General features: G+C 41.9%; 1 protein-coding gene across 2 annotated transcripts in view; it reads right to left on the minus strand.

Annotated features, from left to right (window-relative positions):
• OTOGL (otogelin like) overlaps positions 1–13,193 on the minus strand; it is a 209,300-nt gene that overhangs the window by 70,529 nt on the left and 125,578 nt on the right. For both annotated transcript variants that reach the window (XM_075600516.1, XM_075600517.1), the window contains exons 26-28: positions 5,083–5,217; positions 4,086–4,232; positions 561–680 (exon numbers count right to left, since the gene is read on the minus strand). In XM_075600516.1, the coding sequence (XP_075456631.1) occupies positions 561–680; positions 4,086–4,232; positions 5,083–5,217 (402 nt within the window). The remainder of the gene's footprint in view (positions 1–560; positions 681–4,085; positions 4,233–5,082; positions 5,218–13,193) is intronic.

Raw genomic sequence — 13,193 nt, forward strand, 5'->3', positions numbered from 1 at the left:
GTTGCATACAGTACTTGTCTGAGAATGTGAATGCACATTTTTATTTGATGTATGCTACACGGTGGAGGGTTTGTATCACTTGTTTACCCCCATAACATATTTAATGTGTGGTTGAAACCTATCCCAGCTTCAAATTACAAAACTAGTCTAACCAGCCTCACACTGATGAAACCCAAAAGGTTGAAACAGCTGTCTGAGAGTAGGTTTAATGGTTATGCTGAATAAGCTTATAGGGGGGGGGTTAATGTTAAAATGTATTTGAAGCAAAGGGGGACACAATGTGCTCATTTGCATGTAATTTCCCAGAATCCCTTGCTGCAGGGGAAGCACTCTATGCTAGGAGATATAGGTGAAATGCAGAATTACAAACCTGTCTGAGAAGTGTGAATGCGCTCACAACTGAGAACTGTATTTGCTGTATTCAATTTTACAACAGTAACAGAAACAAGTTCAAAGCACACAAACATATTGTATCAGAGAAAAATGCTTACTTATAGACTAGATAGACTGGATAGACTGATGCAAATAGAGAAAACTGTTGAACAAACATATTTTCATACCTGTCCAATTGTCCAACTATCTCCAAAGACTTGAGCATTTCTCACTTCCATGTTGTTTGATGTAGTCAGATCATTTGATGTGTATTTGTCAAAGTTTCCACACAGACCTGACAGTCTTCCCTAGTTATGAAAAGGAGATGTGTGTTATACTGTACTTTTGTGTGTGCGAGGTGTGTGCATGTCTGTGCACATGTGTTGTGTGAGCATGTGCACAATGTCCTCATCATGGGGAAAATATCAATATACTCTCAGCAACCATATATATATATTTCCTTACCTTCCTTTTGCTTTTTACTGTATCAAAAAATGTTTTTGCATTGCGTTATGATTTTATTTACCAGTAATTATCTTTTCTATTGGCACTTTGCAACCTGCATTCTATTGTGCAAGTATCATAAATGAATAATTATAGAAAATTCAAATGATAATGAAATGTATATGTAGTTGTTATTGTTATTGTACATGAGCCTTCAAGAGAAGACATTTATCAAAATCCGAACTGCACATGGAAATCGTATTCAGATTGGGCACTAAAAAATTCAGGTAGATATGTCTTCATCCACCATGAGATCCATTCCAGAGAGAGCGATTAGCAGATCTCCAGGTGTGCTCCTTTTTGAGCACAGGTGTCTCTCCATATGTTATCTGGAGGGAGGTTTGAGGGGATCTCTCTCTCTCTTTCGCAATTTTCTCCACGTCCATATGAAAGCTGGACATTTCATCTCCACAGTAAGTTCATTTATTTAGAATGTAGCTAAAATACAGATTTCTACTAGACCAAAGTCAGATTAAAGAAAGAACCTAAACAATAGGATGGTGGGTTCACTTCTGTAATGGTTTGCTACAATGTATTTACTATAGTATTCAGATATATTCAGATACAAGCACGTGAATATATTTTATTATTGCCTACTATAAAGATGTGCACTATATACTTCTTTATGCCTCCCATGAGACTTTGGGTCCTCAAGTTACTTCCCTCCTTTGTATTAGACATACTGTGCCAGTTGTGGATAAAAAGTTCCAAGTATGAGTTAATTTGACAAAGTATCCTAGGTGATTTGTTGCTACTACTTTGATACACTTCAGCCTTTATCATTCTGAGGCACAGATCCACAAATCTCCATTGTCAGGGCTCATAACAAAATATTATTGTAGCCAGGTCCCCTCTGGGCACACCCCCGGCTTTCCCCTTACCTCCGCTGCAGGTGGAGAGAGTGCAGCTAGGTAGGGAGGTTGCGCTGGATGACCAGGTTGCCGAGAGGTTCGCGGCACACCTGATAGTGGGGGCCGCCATGTTGAATTGGCCGCGTATGCGCAGAAGCACTCGAGCATGTGCAGAGGAGATTCCGAGTTGCGGCGACCATCTTGCTCAACCTCGTGCATGCGCAGGAGCTAGAATAGCGGCGGCCATTACACCCAAAGCTCCGCAGTGGAACTACAATTCCCAGCAGCCCCAGGGGCTGCACAACACATGAGCAAGGACAGCCCATATGGCTGCTAGGATCTCGGCAGGCAGAAGGATACATTTGGTGCGCGCATGGGACCATCTCAGTTGAACGAGGGAGCTTTATCCAGCAGGTAAAAAAGGATTATAAATGGCACACCACTGTTTAAGGAAAATTAGCAAGGTGTTTGCTTTTGGTGCTCACCTTCTGTTGATCCTGGTGTCCCAAAGCTGGATCCTAAATACTGGCAAGGTAGGAGAAGAAAGAAGGAACACACAAAATATAGTGGTATCAAAAGATTACCAAATGTATTGATGCATCAGAGCTTAATGTGGTAACGTTTCAGGACACAAAGTCCCTTCCTCAGACCAAACAGGTGTTTGGTCTGAGGAAGGGATTTGTGTCCTGAAACGTTACCACATTAAGCTCTGATGCATCAATACGTTTGGTAATCTTTTGATACCACTATATTTTGTGTGCTCCTTCTTTCTTCTCCTACCTTGCCTTTATCCAGCAGGTAGTGTCTCAACGAGTCAGTGGCTCTGAGACTAGGTGAAGCCAGTTTCCTGAAGTTTGTGGTTCAATACTATATAAACACCGCTGATCGATGAGGAGTCTGTTCCTTCATCCGGGCATTCAGCAGATGCATTTCCACCAATCAGAGCTTCATCAATTCCACCATTAGGCCCAAGCTAGGCCCCGACTCACAGTAGCTTGTAGTTGCTGCAGGGAATGCCCCTTAGATAGGGACACTTCCCCATTGTACTGTCTAGTGTCAGGGACACAGTGAGGACGCTGTACGGTGATTGCGGCCTGTGGTCTGTGACCAGACCATCTCCATTGTAAGAGACTCTGTATGGTGATATTATCCACGCCAGAATTCACCCCACGTGGAGGCGAATGACATCGTGGACGACGTCCCTGGATCAGCGGATCCCTGTTGCTATGTCGTCTGCACCGAGTACTGGAGTACACGGCAGGTACCTCAACTAAGTGCACCAACACTCCACAGGATAGTGCTATCTTCTACACCTTTGGTTGGGCCCTGACATTGGGGGAAAAGGACAACAGGGTATGGGTGCCAAGCACCCTATGTACTTTGGGGGACACTCACTGGTGGTATCAGGCTGAGGCATTGTTATACTGTGGGGTACAGGGAACTGTGGTCTGTGTTCAGTAAAGGTTGTTGTTATATACCTGACTGTGTATTATTGTTATTGTTCCTGTAAGGGGCCTATTCCACCATGCTGGGATCCCTTACAGGTGGAGGTGCTGCACTGAGACGAACCAGAATCACCCCAGGCTCCCAGTGGCGGAGGCTCAGGCCTTCTGGTTGCCAAGAGGTAATAGCAGCATTGGTAGTTCCATCCTTGGAACGGGGGAACAAGGGTTACATTATCAAAATCAGTAACAGACATTATGTTCCTTGAGGTTAACACAAATCAACAAAGATAATGAAATGCAAAAACAACAGCCGTTCGTTTTCTCACTGTAATAGGCTTAACAGCCAGTTAAGTTAGCACTGCCTCGCGGTATCTGAACATGACACCTGTCTTACCTAAAGATGGCATTACTGATGTAGCAAAACTTACTGATCCCGGGACCGGCCCAAGCTACAGTCATCTGACCGCAGTGTTCCTGGCCCGGAGGAATAACACTGTGGGGGTTCTGATCCGGAAGCATGAACCCCCGGCAGCATGAGCATGGCAGACATTGGCATAGATCACTGCTTTTCACCTGAGGAAAGGGAGACCAATTCCTCTTCTCCCCCCAACCCCTAAGACATTATGCGTTCATTATGTATATATGCAATAAAGGGAACCTACACAACTGATGTATGCTAATGCTGTTATGGCACAAAGACGTGCAGGGAAAATACAACCTACCCCAGTGTAAAGTTCCTTCGTGCTCCGAAGCCCACACTCCAATACACACAGGCCTTCTTTCCCTTTCCTATAATCTTACCACTGTTATTTTTCCAGAAATATTGTCAGTGGAGTCTCTTCTTATATTTCATTGCTATTGCAGCGCTATTCTGACATTCATTTTACTAACATATTATAGAAATATGACTTACTCTCCATCGTGGTCCCACTTTGACATGGACAGTTGTTTTCTTATCCCAAAGTATTGTGATTTCCAATTCTGGAAAGTGCACCACTGTATAATACCCAGCCTTCCAATGCTGGTACCTGTGAGCACTTTGTTGCATTCTTAACATCTTCTATAATAATAAATATAAATAAATCATAACATAAAAAACAGTAATAACCATAACAGCCATAGTAAATATATAAATAAATGACCATTACATGCATATTAAAGATATATAGATATATATATACACACAAAATAACACTGAAATAACCTACAGTATATCATTTCTATTAGTTAACAGTGGTTATGTAAAACTCTAAATCAACAAACAATGGCCTTCATGCTCAGTTTTCAGTGTTATAGTGTTATGTATGTAAATGTTCTGCCATTAATTCTGTTAAGTTTTTGAAACCTGTGACTGCTCTTGAGCTTGTATTTTTAGGGTGAAAAATGTATTAATACTTACTCTCAGTTTTATTGTTCAAATGTAACAATACATTAAACATGAAGTGAATAGGGAAAAACTGGTGTACCTAACCAAGCTCTCTGCACGTGTCTCATGCAGTGATAAGGTGCAAGGTTAAAATAAAGGAGACAGCCAACAATTCAGAGTATGTAAAAGGAACTGAAGAAGAATGGCTAATAATGGTTTAAATCAGAAAATCACTGGCTCGCACCCCCCAAAAATAAACATTTAAAAAATATATATTTTACCGGAACCATGGGTTCCCAGTAGCTGATCTGTGGTCCCATGATATCTGGAGACACAACGCAGAAGAGAAATCCCTGAAGGGATTCTTTCTCAACCCCACCCCAACAAGATCAACTCCGGGTGCTCCTTAGTTCAAGTGAATAAAACTCCCCCTCCCCCCCCCCAAAAAAAAATGGGCAGAGCAGATTACTGCTTTTAAACAAAGTAACTACTCTAGGGTGCTTTACAAAATTCAAGGGATATATCAAAACAATATCAGACTGACCTGTTTATCAGATGTTTCACTGAAATAAATTTCAGTATCACCCAGAGAGATAATGAGGTTCTTGGAACAAATTATGTCATTGTCAAAGCATTTTCTATTCTGAGCAATGACAGACACATTGGAGTTATCTGCACTCTGTAACAGACAAAAAAAAAAGCAACTTAATACCCAGCTATTTGTTACAGAACCTGCTGAAACAATGTGTTATTAATTTATGATATTATTATGTTGTGCTTGTTATTAATTACTATATGTTGTTATCCTGTGTAGTGAAATTACAATAACCTCCTGCTTGAAGGACTCACAGAACTATAAGTTATAGACATATCAGGCAGGAAATTATTTTTGTTGAAGTACATTTTTTTCTCTCACACAACTAATCAATTCTCTTCCAATGAACTCAATGAACACCACATATTACTCATGTACAAACTATACAGCAGTGACAAGTTGCACCATTTGTAAAAAAGGTCTTTAATATCCAACACGCGAGAAAGAGAAGCAGGTACAGTAGCGGTCATACAACTGGATTAGAAGGTGTTTTTCAAATCAAACATGCAGCATTATGGACAAACACTGCTGTGACTATAGTCTGCAAGGCAGCTTCCAAAAGAGAAAGATTACAATATGGGAAAATGACAATAGTGTTGCTATCACAACTACAGCTACTGTAGGTAAGCTGAGAAAAAGTAGGATAAAATATTTCGTCCAAAATCAAATGTTGCACAACCTTATGAGACATCTAGTTATTCAATTGTGAAAGAAAAGAATTTAGAGTAATACCTTTCCAGGGTAAATTCCAAATGCTGCTGTCTTCGTTATTTACAGTATCATGCCAAATAATATAAAGTAAAGGTGACATTTGAGAATCGTGCGCACTAAATGAATGTTTTTCCAATTAAGTCCCTTGCTTTACGTTTTAATAAACTTTTCACCCTTCTCACTTCACCTACATCATTTCCTCAGCCACATAGTCATCTTCTAAGCACACCCAGAGTACACAGCAACAATCTTGTTTTACAGCACAGTACACAAAAGAGAATAATTGAGTCTGTTTACTCCAAAAACAAAGCATTGATATTTCTGAGCAGGGGAAATGCCATAACCTAAAGTTATGGAAAAAGGTCACTTTTCAGTTGGATGAAATGACCTCCATTGTTTTCCGTATTATCAGGAAAAGAATGCATGCAATTATTTCAAACAAGATCTCCTTTGTTTTCTTTGTCCGGCTTCATCTTGTTTATCAAACGGACTTGGCATTTCTTTGGATTACATTTCAGCAATCCTGTTCTAATTAAAAATGCCTCTGATTTTCCCAAGATTAGTCTTTGAAAATGTGCAAGTATCTGTTTCCCAATGACAACAATCCATTTCAGTGTAGACTTTTTAAACACAGGAGTGAATCTCTGATGTATTGTCACCAGGAAAGTTTGCAGTCCTTCAATAATGATTGCAAATGAAGTCATAACAGATAATCAACTATTCTATTTCAGTTTAATGATGGGTATGCATGGATGCTATAATAGTATGACCAATAGTATAATAAACATGGTAATGGGGGTAGTTGCCCTTGTTGACTTTTGTGGTCAGTAAAGTATTGCTTTACCAGCTACTAAGGTAGCCAAGGGGGGTAGGTAGTGATTTTTGTAACCCCTTTGATGTCAACCTTGGTAGCCACAGGCATCAAAGGGGTTAATATTATTTCTACCATAGGGTTCTGTAATAATACATATTATAAAAGCCTATGATAGAAATGTTATTATTATTATTTATTATTTATATTATTATATTATAATATTTATTATTGTGGAGAAGAAGTGCCTCAGTGAATAAAGACACTGACTGGCACTGAGTTTGAAGCAGGGGAGCCTAGTTCAATTCCTGGTGTCGGCTCCTTGTGATCTTGGGCAGGTCACTTTATCTCTCTATGCCTCAGGCACCAAAAACATAGATTGTAAGCTCCATGGGGCAGGGACTTGTGCCTGCAAAATTTCTCTGTAAAGCGCTACGTAAAACTAGCAGCGCTATACAAGAACATGCTATTATTATCATTAATGCGATCGCGATGGGCAATAAACGCATTATTTAAATACATTAAATCCTGCATCACGACTATATGTAAAATATTGCAGCCGGCAAATAATTAAAGCAATCTTGATGATTTCCATCATGAAATTGCAGTAATAAGATGCAGTCTTTTTTGGGGGGGGGGCTGAAAAAACCCGGCAGCAGATCAATCGAAGAAAAGAAATCCTACGGAAAGCAATTGAAACTTTTCCTCATCCATCTCATGTGATCCTTTTGTTCTGCTTTTCCCAGCTTTGTAGCTTGGAGACTTTAGTAAATAACTCCGTGTGTTTCTATTACTAGGTAAGCAAAATTGTAGAGATGGGTTTTCAGTTTATTTTTTTAAACGACATCAAAATGTACAAATTGTACATATCTTTTTGCACATTAGTAATGCAAAACTTAAAAACCCATGGACAAGATAGAAAAAAATGGCACATTCGAAAAATGTAAGTTCTTAAAAATGCAAATTTGTAGAAACTTAATGGGGGGGTATATACTAAAGTCTCCTGGCTGCAGAATTGGGGCAAAGGCTGCGCAAAAGAATTGCACCAGATTTATCAAAGGAAAAACCCCCACTGCTTTCAATGGGATTTCTTTTCATTGATGAATATGGCTCTGTCTTTTGCACTGGATTTGCCCTACTTTTGCAGCCCGGAAACTTTTGCAAATAGACCCAGATATCTGACCCAGGGGGGAAAAAACAGTTTACTAATAAGCTCTTCCCCATTTAGAGGATTATTCATTGAACTGCATTTGTGCACTATCACATGGAAATTTACATTGAACGGGACGGGACGGGAGTATCTCTGTGATAGTGATCCAATCACAACATCGAGCGACACTCTTGTCATCTTAGTTTCTACAGTACATATAATACATTAAAGATATGTGTTTAATTATCAAGAGAAAATGCATTTGAACTTTACTGGACCATTAAAGCTGCAGACCAAGCAATATGCAACATGTATGGTTTTTTGTTTTGTTTCGTTTTCTTTAATAATAAATCAGTTCTGTACTATGAGAAAATACTTGTAACATTTTTTTTAAACATCTCTGAATTACATTTTTACTGTATTATGTAACAAGCCTTTTTTTTCTATAGCAACCATTTACAAAGTCACAGATGTTGAGTCAATACTCTGCTGCAGCCATTTAGTGAACACCCAAACTGAATCTTCACCAATCGATCACAGGGGAATGGATCGATCGGCAACTTGGCTAATTACTTATCATTGTGTTGATTATACTGATGCACATACTAAAGGGGAAAAAAATAATATAAAAAAAAAATAGCAGCTTGGACTGCTGTTTTAAAGGTCTGATTCCTTAAAGCAAGGGGTGCACATACTGGGAGGTGCAATGTTTTTTGGGGGGGACACAGCGGTTACAGAGGCCCCGTGCTCTTGCACAAGGCATTTAAATTAAATTAAATGCGCGGGGGACTGAGGGAGGCCTCTGTAACTCATTAACCTTGATTCAGCCGGCTTCGGGCGATGCGTCGCCATGGCAACACGTCGTCAAAGGATGCAGTGTGGTCAAGTGACGTGATTCACAGGACCTCGCGGTGTCATTCGACACCGGCACAAAGGAAACGGGTGGTGTGAGCACTGGGGGAGAGCAGGTAGGGGAGCGCAGCACCACAAGGTTTGCTCACCCCTGCCTTAAGCAATGCAAAACAAAAAACAGCGAGTGGGTATCTGTAACAGGGACTTATCCCTGTTTAAGAAAAACTGCCTCTAAATCCAGCAGGGAGCTGGTTAATTGCAGACAGGCTGGCTAATTAGAGCTCAAAAAAAGCCTCCTGGGGGAAAATGCCAGGAGATTTCCTTAGCACACAGAGGGTGTTGACAGAGGAGGAGGACTGAGCAGAGAGACACTCCATAGCACACCAGCTTGCTGACCCAGGAGAGCAGAGAGGCCTTCCCCTATAGCAACAGAAACAGATAAGAGACTTTCTTGTTGGACTGTTGTATGAATACATGTTTGGGGTGGTAACCAGCCAGTTACTAGCCACCCAGTTAGAAAGGGCAGGAGTAGATGTTTAGTCAGACTCCTGAATAGGAGTAGGTGTTTGTTTATTTTGTTTCTTTTTGTATGTTTTGCCTTGTAAAAGGAACAGGCTCAATAAAGCCAGGATTTAATTTCACCCTAATTGGTCTCCATTAAATGTACCTCTGCACACATCTCTTACATATGGTGTCAGAAGTTGGGATGAGAGGTGGCCCTTGAATTTCAAATGGGCCTTGGAGACTGCCCGTGAATTTTTGCGCTTTTGCCTGCATACAGGTCCTGCAAAAAACAAAGAATCACATGCAGAAGTGACCAGAATTAAAGGGCTACACAGGCAGGACAAATGCTACACTGCATTGGAGAAAGCCACAATGCCACAGTTGGACTGGGAGGAATGCAACATATGGTGACCCACTCAAGGAACTGATGCTATAATAAAAATAATAATAATAACATGTTCTTGTATAACGCTGCTAGTTTTACGTACACTTTTGCAGGCACAGGTCCCAGCCACGTGGAGCTTACAATCGATTTTTTGAGCCAGAGGCCCAGGGAGATAAAGTGACTTGCCCAAGGTCACAAGGAGCCGACACTGGGAATTGAACCTGAGTCCATCTCACCACTTGTGAAGAGAGAGGGGAAAGAAAACTTGGGTTTTTAAAATGACCGCCCAGCTGAAGTTAAATACAGACTCTGCAAGAATGGGGGAAAAAAATTGTTCCTGGTGTAAAGAGCCCAGTCACACGGAACTGTGTCCCTTCAGACCTTATTCTGATGAGGATGCCTATGTGGCCCCAGAAAAAGGGCAGTAGCCAGTGGAATATTTTTTTCACCGTGCCAAGGAACTGCAGCAGCAAGCAGTGCGCTGTGGTCACAAGGAAATTGCAGAAGTTTTCTTTAAGGAGGGCACGATCAGTACCACTGATGATAAAGAGAAAGAATGTGTGCACAGTACTGCTGGTCTCATAACCTGCAAAAGTAAAGAAGAAGAAAAAGTCTACAGAGACGCCTGTGAGAGCTACAAACTCTGCAAGTGAAGTTTGCCCACCTGTAGGACTACCAGCTTGGGTTCAACTGATTACAGTGAAAACAGCTGCAATAGCGCCTCCCGAGGTCAAGAAAAGAAAAATACACCTAACACCACCAAAATGGAGGACAAGATGTGGCATTCCTGTAATGAACTCAACTCCACGGAAGAGTGGCCCTTCCGATTCTATAAGGATAGTGATAAATATGAAGATATCTCGTATGTGGGACCCGAACCGAATCACACCCACAAAATACCCCTAGGATGGTGGAGGTGCCTGAACTTGGTACACACCGAAAAGACCGGTCTCTATGATGATGAAGTCGATCTGCAGGAGCAAGAGCGGGAGCAGAAGATAGCTGAATATTTACGCCACCTAACGCAACTACAAGGAAAGCATGACTGACACTGTGAAACTTCTGAAGATTCAAATAAAGAAGGAGACCCCAGTATACCTGATGGGATGGAGATGTCCTAAACAAAAAGGCGAGAAAAGAAAAGCGGTTCTTCCCTTACCGGAGAAGGCACAGACACGTCCGCAGATTGCGTGAAGAAAAAGGGGGGCAAAATGCCCTGCAGCCAAGAGAAAATGGAGAATTCATCCCGCGGATGACAGAATATCCAGAGGGCCCAAAGCAGAAGTCATGTACCCCAAAGAAGTGTCTGTCTGGTACTGACAGTGAAAAAACCTTAAACTATACCAGGGAAGCGGAGCCAGAACCAAAAAGTGACAATCCCTTGACCAGCCTTGAAGATACACTGCAAGCTGCCAGGCATAATTGTGATCTGCTCCGAGAACAATTGAAACTGGAGAGAGAAAATAATTCTGAGCTACAGAAGACTGTGCTCGCAATTTACTCTTTGGCCAGGACCGAATTGGAGGATCTAAAGACTGATCTACATACTGTGAATGCTACTAATGCCACCATGGTGGAAAATCAGAGCAATTTTGATAGAATGATTGCTAAGATAAAACAGAAGTATGAGCAGGCACTGAAAGAGATTAGTCTCTCTCAGCAAGAGGTTTGAAATTGCCATAAAGAGTTCGAAGTCTCCCAGAATGAGGTTCATACTCTCTGCATGGAGCTGGATGCCTCACACCAAGAGATCAGCAGTTGCCGCACAGAACTGGAAGTCTCTAAAAAAGAACTTCTGAGTCTCGCTGAGGAGATGGACATCTCTCAAAAAGCTGTCCTCTGTCTTAGTATGGACCTTAAAGTCTCTCAGAAGGAGCTTCACACCCTCAACCTAGAGATAGAAGTCTCACGCCAGGAGACCTGGAGTCTCAAATCAAAAGTGCGTAAATGGAAGGAGGACTACAAGGAAGCAATGGATATTGTAGAGACTGTAAAATGAGAAAATACAAGGATGAAAGAAGAAAATTCTGATTTGACTGACCACGTCAATAAAAAACTGCATGAGCTAAAAAAAAAAGTAAAGAAACTATTGGAAGATGAAAAGTTAGAAGCATAGGAGCAATGCACACAAGTGGAGCGGATACTGCGGGGCCAGCAGCAAGGTCTGCGTATGCACCTACAGAATACCGAGGAGAAGCAGCAAACTCTGCCGGAAGAAAATCTGCAGGCTGTTAAAGAAGTAAAAGTGCTACAGGAACGTCTGAGAGCCAAGTATGTCCTTGCAGAGCAACATGTGAAACTGAAGGCTACCCTGAGCAACACCAGAGCTTCACTGGAGGCCAAGCTTAGTGGCCAGGTGACTCAGTATGAGAGGGAGCGCGAGAAGGCCCAGAAACTGAAGCAAGTGCTAAACTTGTTAAAAAGTGATAAAAGCATCAGAGTCATTCAAAAATACTACATAGCAAGGTTGGAAAGAGAATGGAATCTGCGCAAACGCTCTGCAGCGCTCACCATACAGGCTACCTACAGTGGAATGAAAATTCATTGGTTAAATCAGGGGTGCACAAACTTTTCTTGCTGCGCCCCCCCCTGCCTGCTCTCCTCCGTTTTAACGTCATGTTACCATGGCAACCATGATATCACATGACCCCGCGGCGTCATTTGACGTTGCGTTGCCATGATCACACGTCCTGAAGTCAGCTGAACCTCTCAGTAAGTAGAGGTTGCAGAGTTCTCGCGCCGTCCCCCGGCATTTAATTTAAATGCCTTTGGAAAGAGCGCAGGACCTCTACAACCACCCGTGCCCCCCCAAAAAAAATCCCCCCAGTTTGCGCATTCCTGAGCTAAATCCCCAGAATAAAGCAGCCTGTCTGCTCCAATCCATATGGAGAATGAGAACTATGAATATTTGAATCAATGTGTCATTTTACTCCAGTCACATGTTAGGAAGTGTCTGCAGCAAAGATACTACAAAGAAATGAAGGATGCTGCTGGTGTGATTCAATCCAGATACAGGTCCTACATAACAACACATCACAACCAAGCAAGCTGTCCGTTGCTATAAGCGCAATGCAATCTCAGTACTTCGATCGGCTTTCCACACAATTCAGGAAAGAAGAACCAAATTACGACTGAGAAGCACAATACCAATACAGTCATGCTATTGCGCCCCATGGCCCAAGCCAGAGTCCTCACAATGGAAAGAGCCGCTAGAAAGATACAGTCTTTGGCTAGATTGAGGCAGAACTGTTTTGGTGTTCACACCTATACAGGTACAACACTAGGTAACTACCAAACTGAGATGCCACAGGAGTCAAACCAGTATGGATAAAAACTCTGCCCAGATTGAATCACCCGTGATTATGACTACAGAACCCGATGCAGGTGGTCACCATAGACTCAGGGAAGAAAGGATTGCCCAACGCAAGGGAAAACTCGTGACCAAGCAGTCAGAAGAAAGACTGTGCTTGGAAAAAGTCCTCCTCGTGCGACTGAGGAGTGTTGATCTCAAGCACCTTCTGGAGGAGACATTACTAGCCTGGAGTAAGGGCTCCAATCCCAGCAGGATTGAGAGTTCTCATCCTCCATCCACTCTTATTCGAGCTGCAGGGATATCCCGAGTGAGAGTGGAAGGATGGGCTTTAGCC

Source organism: Ascaphus truei, chromosome 5 (genome assembly GCF_040206685.1).
Source record: "Ascaphus truei isolate aAscTru1 chromosome 5, aAscTru1.hap1, whole genome shotgun sequence".
Classification (NCBI taxonomy): Eukaryota; Metazoa; Chordata; class Amphibia; order Anura; family Ascaphidae; genus Ascaphus; species Ascaphus truei.